The following is a 23,965-nucleotide window of genomic DNA, read 5'->3' on the forward strand; positions in this document are numbered from 1 at the left end:
GCAATTCAATATGAATAATTCACCAGAGGACTTGGCAAAAAGAAGACTTAAACCCCTATCTTTAGATTTACATTCTAATGCTTTTATCAGCCATTTTACCTATGTTCATTAACCGATGATTATTTTCCACTAACCACAAAGACATTGGTACTTTATATTTACTGTTTGGAGCATGAGCCGGTACAGTAGGCACTGCTTTAAGTCTTCTAATTCGAGCTGAACCAGGTCAACCTGGTACCCTATTAGGAGATGACCAGATCTACAATGTAACTGTAACTGCCCATGCATTCGTAATAATTTTCTTTATAGTTATACCTATTATAATTGGGGGCTTCGGAAACTGACTAGTTCCACTAATAATTGGCGCCCCAGACATGGCATTCCCTCGAATAAATAACATAAGTTTCTGGTTGCTCCCCCCATCTTTCCTCCTCCAACTAGCATCTTCTATGGTAGAAGCAGGCGCAGGAACTGGGTGAACTGTATTACCCCCCACTAGCCAGCAACCTGGCCCACGCAGGGGCATCAGTAGACCTAACAAATTTTTCCTTGCATTTAGCAGGGGTCTCCTCCATTCTTGGGGCAATTAATTTTATCACTACTATTATTAATATAAAACCCCCAGCCATGTCCCAATACCAAACTCCCTTGTTTGTATGGTCCATACTAATTACAGCAGTCCTATTGCTATTATCATTGCCTGTATTAGCTGCTGGAATTACAATACTTCTGACAGACCGAAATCTAAACACAACATTTTTCGATCCTGCTTGAGGGGGAGACCCCATTCTATACCAACACTTATTCTGATTTTTCAGGCACCCTGAAGTTTATATTCTAATTTTATCTGGATTTGGAATAATTTCCCATATCGTTATGTATTATTCAGGGAAAAAAGAGCCCCTTGGTTACATGGGTATGGTCTGAGCAATGATATCCATTGGGTTTCTAGGCTTTATTGTCTGAACACATCATCTATTTACTGTGGGAATAGATGTAGACACACAAGCATATTTTACATCTGCTACTATAATTATTGCCATCCCAACAGGGGTTAAAGTACTTAGCTGATTAGCAACACTTCATGGAGGAAATATCAAATGATCTCCTGCCATACTATGGACTCTAGGATTTATCTTCCTGTTCACAGTAGGTGGGTTAACAGGTATTGTTCTAGCCAACTCATCCCTAGACATTGTACTTCATGACACATATTATGTAGTAGCCCACTTCCACTAAGTACTCTCAAACGGAGCAGTATTTGCTATTATGGGCGGATTTGCTCACTGATTCCCCCTATTTTCAGGATATACTCTTAATGACACTTGAGCCAAAATCCACTTTACAATTATATTTGTAGGGGTTAATATAACCTTTTTTCCTCAATACTTCCTCGGACTATCTGGAATACCTCATCGTTACTCCGATTATCCAGATGCTTACATTACTTGAAACACTGTGCCCTCCATAGTCTCATTCATCTCACTCACAGCAGTAATACTAATAATCTTCATGATTTGAGAGGCTTTTGCATCTAAGTGAGAAGAGTTGCAATAGTAGAACTTCCCACAACTAATATCGAGTGATTACATGGATGTCCCCCTCCATATCATACATTTGAAGAACCCACATATGTTATCCAAAAAGAAGAAAGGAAGGAATCGAACCCCCTAAAACTGGTTTCAAGCCAATGTCATAACCATTATGTCTTTCTCAATTAGGAGATGTTAGTAAAACATTACATGACTTTGTCAAAGTCAAATTATAGGTGAAATCCCTATATATCTCTATGGCGTACCCTTTTCAACTCGGACTTCAGGACGCAACGTCCCCTATTATAGGGGAGTTACTTCATTTCCATGACCACACATTAATAATTGTATTTCTAATCAGCTCTCTAGTTCTCTACATTATTTAACTAATACTACTAAATTAACTCACACAAGCACAATAAATGCACAAGAAGTGGAAACAGTGTGATCCATTCTACCAGACATTATCTTAATCTTAATCACATTACCCTCTCTACGAATTCTCTATATAATAGACGAAATTAACAACCCATCCCTAACTGTAAAAACGATAGGCCACCAATGATACTGAAGCTATGAATATACTGACTATGAAGACTATTAAACTTTGATTCCTACATGATCCCTACGCAAGAACTAAAACCAGGAGAACTACAATTATTAGAAGTCGACAACCGAGTTGTTCTCCCAATAGAAATAACTATCCGAATACTTATCTCATCAGAAGACGTATTACACTCATGAGCTGTGCCATCACTAGGCCTAAAAACTGATGCTATCCCAGGACAACTAAACCAAACTACCCTAATAGCCATATGACCAGGGCTATACTATGGCCAATGCTCCAAAATCTGCGGATCCAACCATAGCTTCATACTTATTGTTCTTGAAATAGTCCCACTATCATACTTCGAAACCCAATCTGCACTAATAGTATAATATAAACCAGTCTAAATCATTAAGAAGCTATAAAGCATTAACCTTTTAAGTTAAAGACTGAGTTTAAATCTCTCCTTAATGAAATGCCACAACTAGACACATCTACCTGATTTATTACAATTCTCTCCATAATTTTAACTCTATTCATTATATTCCAATTAAAAATTTCAAAACACTATTACCCAGAAAATCCAGGATGAAAAACAATAAAGCCAACTAACCAACTCACTCCTTGAGAAAATAGATGAACAAAAATCTATTTGCCTCTTTCATTACCCCTCAATAATAGGACTCCCTACCATAATACTAATTGTTATATTCCCATGCATCTTATTTCCCTCACCTAACCACCTAGTTAACAATCGCCTAATTTCCAACCAGCAATGATTAATTCAGTTAACATCCAAACAAATATTATCTATTCATAACCAAAAAGGATGAACCTGAGCTCTCATACTGATCTCACTCATCCTATTTATTGGCTCAACTAATTTACTTGGACTATTAATTACCTCATTCATTCACACCTACAACACAACTATCTATAAATCTAGGAATAGCAATCCCCTTATGAGCAGGAACAGTAATTACTGGCTTCTGGTACAAAACCAAAGCATCTCTAGCACATTTCCTACCTCAAGGAACACCCCTTCCCCTTTTCCCAATACTAGTAATCATCGAAACTATTAGCCTATTCATTCTACCTATGGCCCTAGCCATATGACTAACAGCTAACATTACTGCAGGCTACTTGTTAATTCATCTAATTAGAGGAGCTACCCTTGCCTTAATAAATATTAGCATCGCCACAGCTCTTATTACTTCTATTATTTTAGTCTTACCATTCTTGAATTTGCTGTTGCTCTAATTCCAGCTTATGTATTTACCCTACTAGTGAGTCTATATTTACATGACAACACCTAATGACCCACCAAACCCACGCTTACCATATAGTTAAGCCAAGCCCATGACCACTAACAGGAGCTCTCTCTGCCCTCCTCATAACTTCAGGCCTCATTATGTGATTCCACTATAACTCAATATCCCTACTACATTAGGACTTACAACCAACATATTAACTATGTACCAATGATGACGAGATGTCATCCGAGAAAGTACATTCCAAGGGCATCACACGCCCATTGTTCAAAAAGGATTACACTATGGAATAATCCTATTTATTGTATCAGAAGTATTCTTCGCAGGGTTCTTCTGAGCTTTCTATCACTCCAGTCTAGCCCCAACCCCCGAACTCGGGGGTTGCTGGCCATCCACAGGTATTATCCCCCTAAATCCACTAGAAGTCCCATTACTCAATACCTCCGTTCTCCTGGCCTCTGGAGTCTCCATTAGCTGAGCTCATCACACCTTTACAGAAGGGAATTGCAAACACGTGCTCCAAGCTCTATTTATTACAATCTCCCTAGGTGTATACTTTACACTCCTTCAAGCTTCTGAATACTATGAGACATCCTTTACAATTTCTGACGGAGTCTATGGCTCCACTTTCTTTATAGCAACTGGGTTCCACGGACTGCATATAATCCTTGGCTCTACATTTCTTATTGTCTGCTTTCTCCGGCAATTATATTATCACTTCACATCAAATCATCACTTCGGATTTGAAGCCGCCGCATGATACTGACACTTTGTCGATGTAGTCTGATTATTCCTGTATGTCTCTATTTACTGATGAGGATCTTACTTCTTTAGTATAATCAGTACAATTGACTTCCAGTCAGTTAGTTTCAGATAACCCTGAAAAGAAGTAAAAAATATAATAACTCTAATAATCAATGTATCCTTAGCATCCCTACTTGTAATAATTGCATTCTGACTCTCTCAACTAAATATCTATGCAGACAAGGCAACTCCCTATGAATGTGGCTTTGACCCTATGAGATCCGCACACCTACCCTTTTCCATAAAATTTTTCCTAGTGGCCATGACATTCTTACTTTTCGACCTAGAAATTGCACTGCTCCTCCTGCTTCCCTGAGCATCACAAACCAACAAACTAACAACAATACTCATCATGGCACTTCTACTGATCTCTTTACTAGCTGCAAGCCTAGCTTACGAATGAACCGAAAAAGGACTGGAATGAACTGAATATGATAATTAGTTTAAACTAAAACAAATGATTTTGACTCATTAAATTATGATTTAACTCATAATTATCATATGTCCATAGTATACATTAACATCTTCCTGGCATTTATTCTCTCCCTACTAGGCATACTCATTTATCAATCCCATCTAATATCATCCCTACTATGCTTAGAGGGCATGATACTACCACTATTCGTAATAATATCAGTAACCATCCTAAATAATCACCTCACATCAGTCAGTATGATACCAATTGTATTACTAGTATTCACTGCCTGCAAAGCAGCGTTAGGATTATCTTTACTAGTTATAGTATCTAATACCTATGGCACTGATTATGTACAAAATCTGAACCTTCTACAATGCTAAAAGTTATCATCCCTACCACAATACTTATTCCATGACTTATACTTATATTCCAATACTTATAGCATGAATATCAAAACCTAATATAATCTGAATTAACAAAACAATATAATCTATTAATCAGTTTAATCAGCCTGTCCTATCTAAATCAACCTAATGATAATACCCTTAATTCCTCATTACTACTTTTCTCTGACTCCCTATCAGCACCCCTACTAGCACTCACAACAAGACTCTTACCTTTCATACTAATAGCAAGCCAATTTCATCTGTCAAAATAACCCTTAACCCGAAAAAAACTATACATCTAGATACTAATTACACTTCAATTATTCCTAGTCATAACATTCACTGCTACAGAACTAATCCTCTTTTACATCCTGTTTGAAGCCACACTAATTCCAACCCTTATTATTATTACCTGATGGGGAAATCAGACCAAACGACTAAACGCAGGACTATACTTCCTATTTTATACTTTAATAGTATCCTTACCCCTCTTAGTAGCACTACTCTACATCCAAAACACCATAGGCTCCCTAAACTTCCTCATGATCCAATACTGAATTCAACCTCTACCAAACTCTTGATCTAACATCTTTTTATGATTATCATGCATAATAGCTTTTATGGTAAAAATACCTTTATACGGACTCCACTTATGATTACCAAAAGCACACATAGAGGCCCCCACCACCGGCTCCATAGTACTTGCAGCCATACTTCTAAAATTAGGTGGGTATGGTATAATACGAGTCACAACTTTACTAAATCCTCTAACCAACTTTATAGCGTACCCTTTTATACTATTACCATTATGAGGCATATCATAACAAGCTCTATTTGCCTATGCCAAACAGACCTAAAATCCCTAATTGCATACTCCTCAGTCAGCCATATAGCACTTGAAGTTACATAGGAGCAACAGCCTTAATAATTGCTCACAGCCTAACATCGTCCATACTATTTTGCTTGGCCAACTCAAACTATGAATGAATCCATAGCCGAACTATAATTCTCACACGAGGACTTCAAACTCTCCTTCCTCTAATAGCAGCGTGATGACTATTAGCAAGCCTCACAAATCTAGCTCTACCCCCTACGATTAAACAGAGAGCTATTTGTAGTAATAGCCTCATTTTCATGGTCCAACCTTACTATTATCCTAATAGGAGTAAATATCACCATCACTGCCCTATATTCCCTCTACATACTAATTACCACACAATGCGGCAAGTACACTCACCATATCAAAAATATCAAACCATCCTTCACATGAGAAAACGCCCTGATAACCCTGCACCTACTACCATTACTACTCCTATCCCTTAATCCTAAAGTCATTCTAGGGCCCATCTACTGTAGACATAGTTTAATAAAAATATTAGATTGTGAATCTAATAATAAAAGCTCAAGCCTTTTTGTCTACTGAAAAAGTATTGCAAGAACTGCTAACTCATGCCCCCATGCATAAAAGCATGGCTTTTTCAACTATCATAGGATAGAAGTAATCCGTTGGTCTTAGGAACCAAAAAATTGGTGCAACTCTAAATAAAAGCAATAAATACATTTGCTTCCTGCATAATTACACCTTTAATCATACTTACTCTACCAGTCTTCCTAACCACTACTAAACTTTACAAGAATAAACTTTATCCATACTACGTAAAAAAAATTACCTCCTATGCATTCATAATCAGCATGATCCCTACAATAATATTCATTCACTCAGGACAAGAGATAATTATCTCAAACTGACACTGAATAACTATCCAAACCATAAAACTATCCCTAAGCTTTATTTTTTTTAAATAATAAATTTATTTTTATTGGTGTTCAATTTGCCAACATACAAGTGCCCCCCTCAGTGCCCATCACCCATTCACCCCCACCCCCTGCCCTCCTCCCCTTCCACCACCCCTAGTTCGTTTCCCAGAGTTAGGAGTCTTCATGTTCTGTCTCCCTTTCTGATATTTCCTACCCATTTCTTCTCCCTTCCCCTCTATTCCCTTTCACTATTATTTATATTCCCCAAATGAATGAGACCTAAGCTTTAAATTAGACTACTTCTCAATAATTTTCATACCTGTAGCACTCTTCATCACATGATACATCATAGAATTCTCTATATGATACACACACTCAGACCCTACATCAACCGATTTTTTAAATACCTCCTTATATTTCTTATCACCATAATAATTCTAGTTACCGCAAACAATATATTCCAACTATTTACTGGCTGAGAAGGAGTCGGTATTATATCTTTTCTACTCATTGGATGATGATATGGCCGAACAGATGCAAATACAGCCGCCCTACAAGCAATCCTCTATAATCACATTGGAGACGTAGGGTTCATTATAGCAATAGCATGATTCCTACTAAACCTAAACACATGGGACTTCCAGCAAATCTTCATAACAACTGACAATAACCTCAACTACCACTATTTAGCCTGCTATTAGCAGCCACCAGTAAATCCACCCAATTTGGCTTACATCCATGACTCGCCTCAGCCACAGAAGGTCCAACCCCCGTATCAGCCCTACTCCACTCCAGCACAATAGTTGTAGCAGGGGTATTTCTACTCATCTGCTTTCACCCCCTGATAGAACACAATCAAACTATCCAAACACTTACCCTATGCTTAGGAGCTATTACAACACTATTCACCGCAATCTGCGCCCTTACACAAAACGACATCAAAAAAACCGTAGCCTTCTCCACTTCAAGCCAACTAGGGTTAATAATTGTAACAACTGGTATTAATCAACCCTATTCGGTATTTCTACATATCTGTACCCACGCATTCTTTAAAGCCATATTATTTATATGTTCAGGATCAATTATTCACAGCCTAAATGACGAACAAGACATTCGAAAATAGGAGGACTATTCAAAATTCTTCCATTTACCACAACTTCCCTTATTATTGGGAGCCTCGCACTTACAGGTATACCCTTCCTTAAAGGATTTTACTCCAAAGACCTAACCATCGAGACCACCAACATGTCGAATACCAACGCCTGAGCCCCCTTAATAACTCTCGTTGCCACATCCCTAACAGCCGCCTACAGCACTCCAATTTTATTCTTTGCACTACTGGTCAACCCCGCTTTAATCCCTTAATTCTTATCAACGAGAACAATCCACTCCTAATCAACTCTATTAAACATCTCCTTCTTGGAAGTGTATTTGCAGGATATATTATTTCCCACAGCATTACACCTACCACCATCCCACAGATAACTATGCCTCATTATCTAAAATTATCTGCCCTTGCAGTGACCATTTTAAGTTTCATCCTGGCACTAGAACTAAACCTCACAATACAAGGACTTAAGTTTAACTACCCATCACATATCTTCAAGTTTTCCAATCTTCTTGGCTATTATCCAGTCATTATACATTGCCTTACACCTAAGATAAATCTATCTCTAAGTCAAAAATCAGCATCAATACTCTTAGACTCCATTTGACTAGAAAACATTCTACCTAAATCAATCTCATACTTTCAAATAAAATATTCCACCTCAGTTTCTAACCAAAAAGGCCTAATTAAATTATATTTCCTCTCCTTTATAATTACCATAGCCCTCAGCCTACTAATCCTTAATTACTACGGGTAACCTCCATAATTACTAATACACCAGTTAACAATGACCAACCAGTGACAATTACTAATCAAGTCCCATCACTATATAACGCCGCAATCCCCATAGCTTCCTCTCTAAAGAACCCTGAATACCCGGTATCATAAATAACTCAATCCCCCATCCCATTAAATTTCAACACCACCTCAACCCCATCATCCTTTAAGATATAGCAAGCAGTTAATAACTCAGACAGTAAGCCAGTAATGAAAGCGGCCAATATGGCCTTATTAGAAACTCAGACCTCAGGGTACTGTTCAGTAGCCATAGCAGTAGTATAACCAAAAACTACAAGCATACCTCGCAAATAAATTAAAAAGACTATCAGCCCTAAAAAAGATCCCCCAAAATTCAACACAATTGCACAACCAATCCCACCACTAATAATACAAGCCCACCATAAATAGGAGAGGGCTTTGTAGTAAAACCTACAAAACTCATTACAAAAACAATACTTAAAATAAATACAATGTGTTATCATTATTCCTACATGGAATTTAACCATTACCAATGACATGAAAAATCATCGTTGTATTTCAACTATAAGAAGATTAATGACCAACATTCGAAAAACTCACCCACTAGCTAAAATTGTGAACAACTCATTCGTTGATCTTCCCGCACCATCAAACATCTCAGCTTGATGAAACTTCGGATCCCTGCTAGGAGTGTGTCTCATTCTACGGATTCTAACAGGTTTATTTTTAGCCATACACTACACATCAGATACATCAACAACAGCCTTTTCATCAGTCAGTCACATCTGTCGAGACGTCAATTATGGCTGAATTATCCGTTATATACATGCAAACGGAGCCTCCATGTTCTTTATCTGCCTATTTATACACGTAGAATGAGGATTATACTACGGCTCCTACATATTCATAGAAACATGAAATATTGGAATTATTCTTTTCTTTTAAAGATTTATTTATTTATTTATGATAGACAGAGAGAGGCAAAGACACAGGAGGAGGGAGAAGCAGGCTCCATGCCAGGAACCTGATGTGGGACTCGATCCCAGGACTCCAGGATCGCGCCCTGGGCCAAAGGCAGCCGCCAAACTGCTAAGCCACCCAGGGATCCCCTGGAATTATTCTCTTATTTGCAACCATAGCCACAGCATTCATAGGTTACATCCTATCATGAGGGCAGATATCTTTTTGAGGGGCAACAGTCATCACAAACCTACTCTCAGCAATCCCCTACATCGGGACCAACCTGGTCGAACGAATCTGGGGTGGTTTCTCGGTTGACAAAGCAACCCTAACATGATTCTTCGCATTCCACTTCATCCTCCCATTCATTATCGCAGTCCTAGCAATAGTCCATCTCCTGGTCCTGCACGAAACTGGATCCAACAACCCCTCAGGAATCATATCTGACTCAGACAAAATCCCATTCCACCCTTACTATACAATTAAAGACATCCTAGGGGCCTTACTCCTAGCTCTAGTACTAATGTCACTAGTTTTATTTTCACCAGACCTACTAGGAGACCCAGACAACTATATCCCTGCAAATCCTCCCAACACTCCCCCACACATTAAACCTGAATGGTATTTCCTATTTGCCTATGTCCTCCTACGATCTATCCCTAATAAGCTAGGAGGGGTGCTTGCCTTAGTGTTCTCTATCCTAATTCTAGCAATTATCCCCTCACTCCACACATCCAAACGGTGCGGAATAATATTCCAACCTCTCAGTCAGTGCCTATTTTGATTACTAACAGCTGATCTACTCACACTAACATGGATCGGAGGGCAACCAGTAGAATACCCCTTCATTATTATCGGCCAAATCGCCTCCATTCTATACTTTGCTATCCTCCTAGTCCCGCTACCAGCTATCAGTATTATCGAAAACAATCTCCTAAAATGAAGAGTCTTTGTAGTATATTAATTACCTTGGTCTTGTAAACCAAAAATGGAGACTAATTATCCTCCCTAAGACTCAAGGAAGAAGCACCAGCTCCACCATCAGCACCCAAAGCTGAAATTATTCTTAAACTATTCCCTGATAAAAAGCCTCCTCTATTCATATATTGCAACAACTCTACTGTGCTATGTCAGTATGTCCAAAAATTTTCTTTCCTCCCCCCATGTACGTCGTGCATTACTGGTTTTCCCCATGCATATAAGCATGTACATATTATTATATACTTACATGTAGACATAAATTGTTTATTCTACTTAACTTTTATTTACTATCGGGAAATACTTGATTGCACGTCACCTAGTCCAATAAGGGCTTAATCACCATGTCTCAAGAAACCATCAACCCTTGCACGAAGTGTCCCTCTTCTCACTCCGGGCCCATACTCATGTGGGGGTTTCTATATTGAAACTATACCTGGCATCTGGTTCTTACTTCAGGACCATACTTTTCTAACTCTAATCCTACTAATCTTCAGAGGTTCAGAGTTATCTTGAGGTCAATGTTTTTACTTACATCTATACAAATCTCTCTATCCCAAGTCTCAGCATCTGTTTATTCCTTGTGCGGGTCCTGACTTTACAAGAAGAATCTTGCTAGGGTTGTGAATCCAGTCTTTTTTAAATCTGCTACCACTACAATGAAATCTCAGGCCTGATTCTTAGTACAATCAATTTTCATTAAGTGTACTGAAAATTGCAAGAGAAGAGGATATCTAAACTGCACTGAAGACGTTCTGATGTTGACACCAATCTCGAGTTGATCATTGACCTGCCTGACCTTGTCATTTCTTCTGGGTTTGTTTCTACAGCCAATAGCTATGTGGCATTGGATAATGCCACAACCCTTATAATTACTCTTATCCACATATTATTCGAACACTACCTATACACCATCTCAACTTATCAAACGTTAAAGTCTAAATATTTTGATGCTACAGTATGCCATGTGTTATCCCCACTCCACTTAATACCTGTAGTGGAGTCTTTGTTGCTCTATAGCATGTTGATTGATTCAAATTTGGAATCACACTTTCAGTGAGGAAATGACACAAGAGAAAGAAGAAAGTACAGGGTGAGCTAATGACAGGTTTCCACTGTGGATAATTAGAATCCAAGTATTCTGGAATCTCTGAAGTTATCCCTCTTGAAGGACAAAGAGTTGGGCTATTCTTCCATTGGCTCCCCTACATTATTACTTGATAGCTGTTTTCCCAGAGCATTAATTCCCAGCCATTTCAAGAGATCCTCCAAGGATGGAGTTGCAGGCATCTGCAGCAAGAAGCCTTAGATTTACTGTCAGTTTCTTGTCCTTATCCCTCAAACCCTACTATATCTGTGTGCTCTGAATCCCACCTGACCTTATCTGTGTGTTGGAAAGCCTCAGTTTTTCACCTATATATGGAAAAACCCAGATTTTCCCTACTATGGTTTCACTCCTGTGTGTCTTCTTTACTTTTACACTACTGCCAAATGCGTGTGTGTGTGTGTGCGTGTGTGCGTGTGTGTGTGTTGGTGGCTGAGGGGGTTTCCCACACCAAGAAATTTTCTGTAACACTAGCTGGATGCCTTACAATTCAACTTAGTTCTGACACTATCTACCCAGAAATAGTATCAGATCCCACAGGTTAAGGTGACAGTCCCAAGGCTGTCCACCCCATTTCAGATGCCAATTACAAATTCAGGTTGTCACCTATACTTCCAACCAATTGGCTATAAGTCAGAGATTCCCATGACCCCCTTCTCAGGTTCAATTAATTTGCGAGATCATCTTACAGAACTCAGGAAAACACTTTGTTTATATTTTCCAGTATATTTAAAAAAGCACACAATAAAGCATGCAGATGAACATCCAGACAAGAGATGTGGAAGGCAAGGTATGTGAGAAGAGGCACAGAGCTTCCATACCCTCTCCAGGAATGCCTCTTTCCTAGCACCTCTACATGTTCACCAACCTGGAAGATCTCTGAACTCTGTCCTTGTGGGGTTTTATGGAGGCTTCATACATAAGCATGGTTCATTACACTGGCCATTAATGGGCATCTATCTGGCTGGCTCAGTGGTTGAGGGTCTGCTTTTGGCTCAGGTTGTGATCCTAGAGTCTGCTTCTCCCTCTGCTTAAGTCTCTGCTTCTCTCTGTGTGTATCTCTCATGAATAAAAAAAAAATCACTGGCCTTTAGTGACTGATTCAACTTCCAGTGTCTTACCCTTCCCTAGAGATGTTAGGGAAGAGGAAAACTAAAAGCTCCAACCTCCTAACCACAAAGTTTCAGTTCTGGCAATCAGTCCCCATCTTTAGTTGGATTTTCCTAAAGTCACCTCATTAACCTAGTAAAAGACACCTTTATAACTCTCATCACAAGAAATTCTAATGGTTTTGGAACTGTGAGCCAGAAAATATGGATGGACGAAGACCAAATATACATTAGAAATGTATTTTGGTCATCGAAATGAGCAAATGTATGTTTCTTATAAATTATAATGTCATAATCTGTATCTCTGTACTGGTGGGCTTCTTTAAAAATATATGGAAGACCACTCTGCCTACACACATAGCAGGTTGGAAGGGCTCGGTGGGGATGGGAACGCCACAACCCTAGGGAGCAACCCTCAATCAATGACAGGGAAATTGGCATGGATATACCTGAGCTCTTATGTCTCTGGAGTGTAATACTCATGAGTCACATGTTTTAACAATCTGCCAGAGATTCCCCTCAGGATTAAGCTTGTCTTCCACCTGACAACTGGCTTAATAATGTACCCTTTATTTATTACATTCCTCTGTGTATATCAATACACACTCTCCCCTGCATTCCCCAAACTTTCCAAAAAAGCTAACAAACACCTTCATTCAAATCTTTGTCTGAAAGTCAGCCCCTGGAGGAACATAAACTAAGATGAAGTTTCCAGGATGTTTAAGAATCGTGATTGCTGAGGACATGTGCCCAGAGTACCAACAGCAACTCTCACAGAAAGGACAGGAAGAAAAAGAATACTATTGATCCTATCAGATAGCAGGGGCATAAAATAGATCCAAAACATTGTGATGTGTCTCTTTTGGTATAGCCATTTTTGCTAAGGTCATATTTTAATAAGCTCTAACAACAAAATCAAAAGAAAGTATTGAAATTTTAGTCATGTGATAGGGTCAGAAATGGGGTGAAATTTAATTCCTTTTGTAGGAAAACTGCATAAAACAAAGAGCTAAATAGTTACCCAAAATCTACGCATTGGAAAAGGTCACACATGACCTTTGGCACCAATGTACCCCCAATACCAACAACATCAGCACTGGACAGGAATTCTAGTTCTGGATTGGGAAGCCAGAGGACCAGGAAAAGGTGACTGACATACTGTAGAATAGCTAAACAGGGAGGGGTGACCATGGAAAGAGGACAGAATCCTTGGTCCAAGGTGAAACTCCAAAGCCAAATTGTAAGAAGGCAGATTAGAAACTAATGATTAGGCACAATGTTTCAGGTAAGCAAGATGAATAAGCTCCAGAGTGCTGTGGTTCAACCTGAACCTATGGTCAACAACAATATTGCACTGTGGATATTAAAATCTATTAAGAGTCTGGTCTCATGGTAAGTGTTCTTGCCACAAGAAAAAGAATTTTTAAAAGAAATATAATGCCAATCTAATATTAAACTAATAGAACAGTCTTTAAAAGAGGCAAAATTTTTTAGAGGCAGGAATGAAACGATGAAAAATAAATAGGAAAAGTAACCAATTAGGAAACTTGCAAAAGAAAAATATGCTTGCTGAAGTTTTTTAAGATGCAAAGATAAAAATGAATAGTCTATTTAAAAAAAAGATGCAAAGAAAATTAGCAAACTGTGAAAGGGACCCAATAAATAAAATATTTGTAAATTAAAAGGTAATAGAGCCAGAGAAGAGCTCTATGAGCCTATTAGTTTGTGCCTTTTGCTCCAGCACCCTGTACAATTTATCATTTGTCCCATACTTAAGTTTTTAAAATAAAAGCAATCCCACAGCATTTATTGTCTTCTGGTAATAACATAAAAGCAATCAAAACAATACGAACAAATGTTTTAGAACTACACTCCCAACAAAGGACATCTGAAAAAACAAACTACATGGCCTTCTCAAGAATTCCTCACTTTATTGATCATTTCTAGTTGGAGACACTTTGGAGTAGGGTAATGGAGTATCTCCTTTTAGCATGATCTGACCCAGTTGTTTTCTTGACTTTGTTTTAAAATGAATCTCTTCAGCGTCATCTAATAGGTTAATGTACTCATCAAAACCAATGATATAGCCCTCTATCTGCATGTTCACTTGCTCATTAAGCCATACTTGAATCTAAGATCTATTTTGCAAGTATCTCTAGCTGCGGTTGATGGGCTGAAAAATCACCTGCACTTTTTGGCCCTGGCCACGGCATACCATAATGGAATCTGAAAAAGACCATATACTACCTTAGAAAGCAACTTCTGGCACATCCCATATTTAAAATTTTTAATTAGTTGCATTAAAGCATACCAGGATGAAAAAAAATAAATAAATAAAACATACCAGGATGGGTTTGGTACTTTCACTTTGTACTTCAACTTCTGCCCAGGTCTTCTCTAATTGTATGAGATGCTGCACTAAAACCCAACTGGCTTTACCCTACATTTCCCAGAAATAACAGGACTAATAACCTCTTTTGAAGGACAGTATCCAGGGAACTTACTGCAAAAACAAAGTGCCCTCATTAGTGAGTGGTTTGGGACATCTAGCCTTAGATGGTAGTAAAAAAGCAAAAATACTGCTGTTCTTGCCAGCTGTACACATTAGCAGTGCACAGCTCATGAGATATTCATGAAGCCTGTACGCTGCCAGTTGGTGAAAACAATGAAGAAAGCAAGAAATTATAGCTTAGGTGAAACGTGTATAAAAAACAGAGACTGAGCAGCCCTGCCATAGAGCATGTAAAGAGTGGTCTGAATGTTCCTGATGATAATTTGTCGCTATTTGTATGTGGTGTAAATCTACAACTACTTATTTGTTTTATTTTTTGACTTTTTCATGATAAACCTTTTGTCATAGATGAGTTAAAAAAATAAGTGTTTGGCAATAAAAAATTAAGTACTAAATTTTCATTTAAGAAAATTGATGATCGGGGGTCCCTGGGTGGTTCAGCGGTTTAGCGCCTACCTTTGGCCCAGGGCATGATCCTGCAATCCCGGGATCCAGACCCACATCAGGCTCCCTGCATGGAGTCTGCTTCTCCCTTTGCCTGTGCCTATGCCTCTCTCTCTCTATCTCTCTGTGCCTCGAATGAATGAATGAATGAATGAATAAAATATTTTTAAAAAGGAAATTGATGATGAATATGCTTGTTGTCATTTACCATCTATTATGCAGGTTATGATATTATCACTACTCCACATGAAAACCCTCGACCTAAATCTGCTATAGGAGCAGCAGCATCTACTTCAAAAGTTACTTGTTACTTTAAAAGATTAGACCTAAAGATGACATTAATGTACATCTGTAGAAGGTGCATTTCATTTTTATCTCTCAGTAGAGCATGTCCTTTAATTTTGGTCAAATACCTTTAGCTAGATTAAGAAAAAAGAGAGAAGATCCAATAAAATCAGAAATAAATGAGGAAATATTGCAACTCTTACCACAGAAATAAAAAGAATCCTAAGAGACTATCATGAACAAGTATGTGCCAACAAAATGAATAAACTGGAAGAAAATGGATAAATTCCTAGAACCATATAATCTATCAAGACTGAATCATAAAGAAATATAAAATCTGAACAATATTAATAACATGTAAGGAGACTGGATAAGTAATCAAAAACCTCCCAACAAAGTCCAGGACCTGATGGTTTCACTGCTAAATTCTAAAGAAGAACTGATGCTAAATCCTTCTCAAACTCTTCAAAAAACTGAAGAGGAGGGTACACTATGGGGCTATGCATTAGTCTAGGAAAGCCAGACAAAGACACTATAAGAAAAGAAAACTATAGGTCAGTATTTCTGATAAACATAGATACAAAAATCCTCAACAAAATACTAGCAAACCAAATTCAACACCATATTAAAAGAATCATTCACTGTAAACAAATGGACTTATCCCTGGGATGCAAAGATAATTCAACATAAGCAAATCAATCACTGTGATATACCATATTAACAGAATGAAGGGGAAAAATAATGTGATCATCAAATAGATAGAGAAAAGCAATTAACCAAGTACGACGCTTTTTAATGATAGAAACAAACTATATATAAATGGAATGTATCTCTGCGTAACAAAGGCCATAAATGACAAACCACAGCTAACATCATACTTAGCAGTAAAAAATAGAACGTTTTTCCTCTAAGATCAGGAATAATACAAAGATTCTCCACTCTCACCACTTCTGTTCAGCAAAGTACTAGAAGTCCTAGCCATAGGAATCAGGCAATAAATAATAGGCATCCAAATCAGAAAGGAAGAAGTAAAATGCTAACATTTACATTTTCAAGTTTTTTGTACATATACCAAAAAGGAATTGAAAGCATTCATGTTGGGCCCCTTAGCAGAAGAAAATTCCCAGTAATATGACCTTAGATTTATGTCATATTTATCAGTCTTTCAAATAGAAAAATCAGTTAATCCAAATATTAGATTGTGTTCCCACAATTCATGAATTATAAGCAAAGCTTTTGGAAGTTCTTTCTGTTTGAAGATGAAGTAGCTGACATTATGATGTGTACTACTGAAACTTATTTTAAAAGGTTAACATTGGGAATAAAAATTGGTAGTTCATAATATGAACACAAATTTTAGTGGAGTACCATGTTGCATTAAAAACAAATATTCTTGGGGCACCTGGGTGGCTCAGTCAGTTGGGGTATCAACTCTTGATTTAGGCTCAGGTCATGATCTCAGGGTCTGGGATCAAGCCCCACATCAGGCTTCTTGGCCAGCAGGGAATCTGCTTTGGATTCTCTCTCTCTCTTTCTCTCTCTCTGCTCCTCCCCACCTTACTCTCTTTCTCTTTTTTTTCCTCTCTCTGTCTCTCAAATAAATAAATCTTTTAAAAATATATTCTCATTAAAATAAGAAATCTGAAAAAAAATAAGAAATCTGTGAAACAGAAAGAGAATTGGAATTGTTTGTGGTACAAGTCATAATTCAAATAGCATTCAAACAAGTGGAGCTACTTTACCAATCAAAATAGAAGCTGTAGGTAACAAGATTTGCAAATATTTTTATATAAGCAGAGTAATTGGCCTACAAAATTTGTATGATGAACCTCATACTGGATACCAAAAAATACTTCAGCATGGCAATATACACTATCTCCCATTGTTTCTTCTCATTAGTCATGCTTTAGATATGTTTGAATCTTTAAAGAACTGTTTAGGGCAGCCCCAGTGGCGCAGCGGTTTGGCACCGCCTGCAGCCTAGGGCATGATCCTGGAGACCCGGATCGAGTCCCACATCAGGCTCCCTCCATAGAGCCTGCTTCTCCCTCTGCCTGTGTCTATGCCTCTCTCTCTCTCTCTCTCTCTCTCTCTCTTTGTGTCGATCATGAATAAATAAATACAACCTTAAAAAAAAAAAGAACTGTTTACTAAATGAATTTAAATATTCTTACTACTTACAGCCCATTGACAAGTCCTTGAAACAGGCAGAGTGACCTTCCTCTAGGAACTCAAGTGCCTTGACGTTGAGACTTTGCTAAGGGCAAAAGTTAATCTTAGCCCTACCCCCAGGACCTTGTAAGTCTATTTTAACATATAAAAATTCCTTTGGAAAATTCCTTTATCTCTACCCCTCAAGATATGTGTTGGCAATCATCCCCCAATCATATCACTCACCTATATACGTCTGAAGAGTCTCATAACTAAGGTTTTGACAGTTATAAATGACCTTTTCCTTAAAATGGCTAGCCCCCTCAAGATCCTGGAAACCTTGTTTCCAAAATTTCTTAGAGACTTAGGCTATCCCCAACCTCCTCCCAACTTGAAAGTATATAATAGACCACTCCTCATAACCCTAGTGAACTCTTTCTGCCCACAGATCCTGTTCCTGTGCTTTAGTAAAACCACCTTTTTGCATCAAAGATGTCTCAAGAATTCTTCCTTGGTCCATTGGCTTAGAAACCTAGCATCTTTCCTATATCAGGATTGATCCCTTAATCCATGGGATCCGATATTATCTCCAGGTAGTTAAGGTCTGAATTGAGTTAGAATGTAGGACACCCAGCTGGTGTCACAGAATGGCTTGGTGTGGAAAAATACAATAAAGAACCCACACATGTGGTGACCAGAAGTGTCAGAAGTGAAGTGTTCTGTGTAATAGTAAAGAAAATCTCACAAACAGAGAGCTGGGTTATTTATTTTTTTTTACTCAATTATTCTTCCTTTAAATAGCAAAGACATCATAAAAGATTATCAGGGGAAAAAAATGTTACAGTCAAGTCAACCCTGAATTTAGTCTTTGGCACACACTAAAATATCCACAGGTCCAGGAAGTATAAACAATGGGGAAGAACATGGACTCTGGGACCAGGTGACTTGGGTTAGAATCTCAACTCTGTCTCTCTCTAGGTGTATGACTTTGGCCTTAGTTGTCTCATTTACAAAATGTAGATAATAAAAGTACAGTCTTTTTTAAAAATTTTATTTATTAATTCATGAGAGACACAGGGAGAGAAGCAGAGACATAAGCTGAGGGAGAAGTTGGCTCCCTGTGAGGAGCCTGAAACAGGGCTCTGTCCCAGAACCCCAGGACCATGCATGACCTGAGCCAAAGGTAGACACTGAACTGCTGAGCGACCTCAATACCCCAATAAAAGTAATCTCAAAAAAAAAGTATACTCTTCATTGGGTTGCTGTGAAGCTTAAATGTGTTAATATATAGAGAGTGTTTGAAAAGTGCCTAGCACATAATCAGAACTATATATCTCTATCTCTAGAATTTTTATTATTGCTACTACTATTATTATTTTTTATTATTTTCAATCAGTTCTCTGCGGTCACAAGTGAAACTAAGTTAAATGGTGATTTGGTGGGTAGATGTTCAACTTAACTGGTGCAGTAAAGGCCACAGTTCTCAAGGCCATATTAGTGGTTTATAAAGGAGCATCTACTCAAGTCCTCCCCTGGGTCCCATAACTAAACTAATACCAACAAATCCAAACGGACATGGAAGAGAATTAGAAAGCAAATTCTTCCATCATTTGCATCTCCAGATTTAGAGCTAAGAATTCTGAGATAAACAAATGGAGTAAATTTGGAAATGATGCATCAAAAACTTCCTCCTATGACATGAAGAGTGGGAGCTATCAAGGATCTGCCTAACAAATGCTAGAGAGACATCTCCCTCCAGACACCAAAGAGGGATAACAACTCAGGATGATGGAAACCTGCAATCCCCCAGAAAATGAATTGTCACCATTTGGCATCCTCTTGATTTTAACAATTGTAGGCACTGAATGCATCGTTGGTATCATTGCAAATGGGTTCATCATGGCTATAAATGTGGCTGAATGGATTAAAAATAAGACAGTTTCCACAAGTGGCAGAGTCCTGTTTTTCTTGAGTGCATCCAGAATAGCTCTCCAAAGCTTCACGATGCTAGAAATTACCTTCAGCTCAACATCCCCACGTTTTTATAATGAAGATGTTATGTATGACACATTCAAAGTAAGTTTCATGTTCTTAAATCATTGTAGCCTCTGGTTTGCTGCTTGGCTCAGTTTCTTCTACTTCGTGAAGATTGCTGATTTCTCCCACCCCCTTTTTCTCAAGCTGAAGTGGAGAATTTCCAGATTGATGCCCTGGCTTCTGTGGTTTTCAGTGTTTATTTCCTTGGGCTACAGTATGCTACTCTCCAATGACATCTACACTGTGTATTGTAACAATTCTTCTATCCCCTCTTCCAACTCCACTAAGAAAAAATACTTGACTAAGACCAATGTGGTCAACCTGGTTCTTCTCTATAACCTGGGACTCTTCATTCCTCTGATCACGTTCATCCTTTCGGCCACCCTGCTGATCATCTCTCTCAAGAGACACACACTACACATGGAAAGCAATGCCACTGGCTGCAGGGACCCCAGCATGGAGGCTCACATAGGGGCCATCAGAGCGACCAGCTACTTTCTCATTCTCTATATTTTCAATTCAGTTGCTCTATTTCTCTATATGTCCAACATCTTTGATATCAACAGCTCCTGGAATATTTTGTGCAAATTCATCATGGCTGCCTACCCTGCTGGTCACTCCATTCTGCTGATTCAGGACAACCCTGGGTTGAGAAGAGCCTGGAAGCGGCTTCAGCCTCAAGTTCATTTTTACCTAAAAGAGCAGACTCCATGACTGACATCCACAGAATACCAGAATAGCCAAACCAGAATAGCCCAACCTTTTTCTCACCTAGACCCCTCTCCTCCCACCTCCTTTCTTCCCCAAGCCTGATCTGATCCTCTTACCTGATAATTTTTTTTTATATACAGAAGCCTGATCTTTGTCTCTCTCTTTTGCTTCATGGGTACAATCAGAGGGATGTTTGACATAATATTTATTGAGCCTTCTATTTCTACTTCCCCTTGCTCCATCTAAAGCAGTGATTCTACACATTGGGATCTCTGGGAGAGATTTTTGAGAATACCAATGTCCAAGTCTGACCCTAGATCAATTAAGTCAGAATTTTCAGCGTTGGAACTTAGACAATTCTTTTAAGTTCTCAAGGTGATTGTTTTCTAAAACCTAAAACAAAAATTTTTAAGATGCTCATACTGGCTTATAACAAGAGGAAAATTAAGAGTATTTTGAGATATAATTTTTTACCTATCAGATTAGCAAAGATCAAAAAGTTTGGTAACACTGTGTGTGATTATGAGGACCAGGTAATCTCATGAACTGATGGAAATATTAATTGCTGCTTCCTCAAGTACAGTTTAGTAATGCTTATGAAGTATATACTTTTATTTCGCAATTTTACTTGGGGCAATTTATCTTATACTTGAGTACAAGAAAATAGATACGTACCAGTTACATTTTGCAATATTTTGCATCTAAGATGACCATATTCATTATTAAATGGAGCAACATTGGGGGTAGCAACTAATGTTGAACCACCAATCTCCAGAAGCTAATCTATGATAAATTCACCAAATAAAAGTTATCCTACTTTCTCTTCCTATCTGCAAAGAATTAGATTAAATTCCCCCTGAAATAGAGGCACTGTCTCTTTTTTAAGATGCAGAGACTCTTCTTAAAAGTTCTCATTTTCTGAACTTTAATGTCCATGGACTTCTAAGACAAGATAAATAAAGGCAAAAGAGCAAAATTAAAAAAAAAAAGCCCTTGAAATTTTGAAATGCTTAATCCCAGAAAGAGGTGCTACAGACCACTTGAGTCTATTCAGGGCGGGTCCTGGACTTCATACTGCATCGTTCCTCATGACCTGGAGTGCAAAGGGCCACCATCCTGAGAGAAGAAAGGGTGAACTACCCTCCTTGGTTTCATAACCAGTCTATAGGACAATCTGTAAACCTAGACACTTCAGGGGAGTCCTAACTGGGCCAAAGACATAACCGTGCTGGCCAGTAGTCCTCATATGTGCCATCCTTAAAATCTACCAGCAAGTAAATATGACTTGCTGTTGAAACCATGAAAGTCTTCCAGAAAGGAATAGGACTATTCCAGGTGTGAGACATACATCACTGTCTGTCATTTGATCTCTATCAAGGATTTTGTTGTTTAAAAAAAAAAAAGTATTTGGTATTCAAAATGATGGCATGTTTCCTTGTACCTTAACAATGGATTCTGAATAATATACTGGATGCTAAGAAAACTGGTAAACCTGTTTTGTAAACATTCTCAGGGGCTGAAGACATTAAGCCAGCAATTATCAAAACATAGTCATGGGCAGCTGGATAAAGAGCATCAAAGCCATCACCTATGAGAAAATATTGATGGAAATGATTGCTCACTGAGCAGCTCCCCCAAAACCGAGTAATGGATCATTGAGGAAGTACATGTCACACAGCACAATTGTTTTGTCACTATTTCCTGGTAATGTAGAGGTTTATTTTCTTGTAAAATAGCCCAATTTCTACAAAGCTGTCTATGCCAAGCATCTTAACTCAATTCTCACATGGGGCTTTTTAAAAATGAGATTGTCAGGGTCCCTTGGTAGCTCAGTGGTTGAGCATCTGCCTTTGGCTGAGGTTAGGATCTTGGATCCTGGGATGGAGCCCCACATCTGGCTTCATGCTCAGCAGGGTGTCTGCTTCTTCCTCTCCCTCTCCCCCTCCCTGCTGCTTGTGCTTTCTCTCTCTCTCTCAAATAAATAAAATCTTAAAAAAAAAAAAAAAAGAAAAATGAGATTGCCATTACTTACAAAAGAAATAATATTTACTACTTATTTCTAAATCTCCACCCAAAGATTACAGAAGTGAAACTAGAGTTGTTTCAAGTTTATTTTTATTTTATTATTATTATTATTATTATCAAAATAATACCAGCTTTTGGCCAAGAAACAAACAAATGTTGAAAAAGTCTTTTGTGAAAATAAGTCTCCTGCCTCACCCTTATTTCCACCTCTCACAAGCAACAATTCTATTCATTTATGGCTTTAGTTTTTGTGGTGGCTACCTTCAAAGCTCTGAATGCATGCACACACATGCATTGTTTTATCCCAAATTTTGAGAATTGCATTAATTTTAGCTTACTTTCATTGCTTTTATTTATTTTTTATTTATTAATGAGAGACAGACAGAGAGAGAGAGAGAGAGCGCAGCAGAGACACAGGCAGAGGGAGAAGCAGGCTCCCTGCAGGGAACCCGACATGGGACTCGATTCCAGGTCTCCAGGATCAGGCCCTGGGCTGAAGGTGGCGCTAAACCGCTGAGCCACCCGGGCTGCCCCCTCTCATTGCTGTTAAATTACTGAACGATCATTCTACATTTCAATGTCTTGTTCTCCATCTACAGTCAATGCCTACCAACTCTGCATTATATAAAAAGAGTATGTTGGTGCTCCTTATCCTTCCACTACTCCCTTTTCCTCCTTCCTTCCTTCCTTCCTTCCTTCCTTCCTTCCTTCCTTCCTTCCTTCCTTCCTTCTTCCTTCCTCCTTTCTTTCTTTCCTCTTCTTTCTTTCCTCCTTTCTTTCTTTCCTCCTTTCTTTCTTTCCTCCTTTCTTTCTTTCCTCCTTTCTTTCTTTCCTCCTTTCTTTCTTTCCTCCTTTCTTTCCTTCCTCCTTTCTTTCCTCCTTTCTTTCTTTCCTTTCTTTCTTTCCTTCTTTCTTTCTTTCTTTCTTTCTTTCTTTCTTTCTTTCTTTCTGACTTTTATTTATTTATTTATTCATGAGAGACACACAGAGAGAGGCAGAGACATAGGCAGAGAAAGAAGCAGGCTCCCTGGAGGAGCCGGACGTGGGACTCGATCCTTTGACTCC

At 38.4% G+C, this 23,965-nt stretch overlaps 2 protein-coding genes and 1 pseudogene across 2 annotated transcripts in view; 1 reads left to right on the top strand and 2 right to left on the bottom strand.

Moving 5' to 3' along the window:
- LOC121488759 (olfactory receptor 6V1-like) overlaps positions 1-23,965 on the bottom strand; it is a 263,041-nt gene that overhangs the window by 169,971 nt on the left and 69,105 nt on the right. The gene's annotated exons all lie outside the window — the stretch shown is intronic.
- On the bottom strand, positions 14,679-15,297 carry LOC121488921 (annotated as a pseudogene).
- TAS2R39 (taste 2 receptor member 39) lies at positions 19,862-20,878 on the top strand. The gene is given in 1 exon segment (XM_041751222.1): positions 19,862-20,878. A coding segment is annotated over 1 exon segment (1,017 nt).

This window comes from Vulpes lagopus, chromosome 4 (genome assembly GCF_018345385.1).
Source record: "Vulpes lagopus strain Blue_001 chromosome 4, ASM1834538v1, whole genome shotgun sequence".
In the NCBI taxonomy this organism is placed as follows: Eukaryota; Metazoa; Chordata; class Mammalia; order Carnivora; family Canidae; genus Vulpes; species Vulpes lagopus.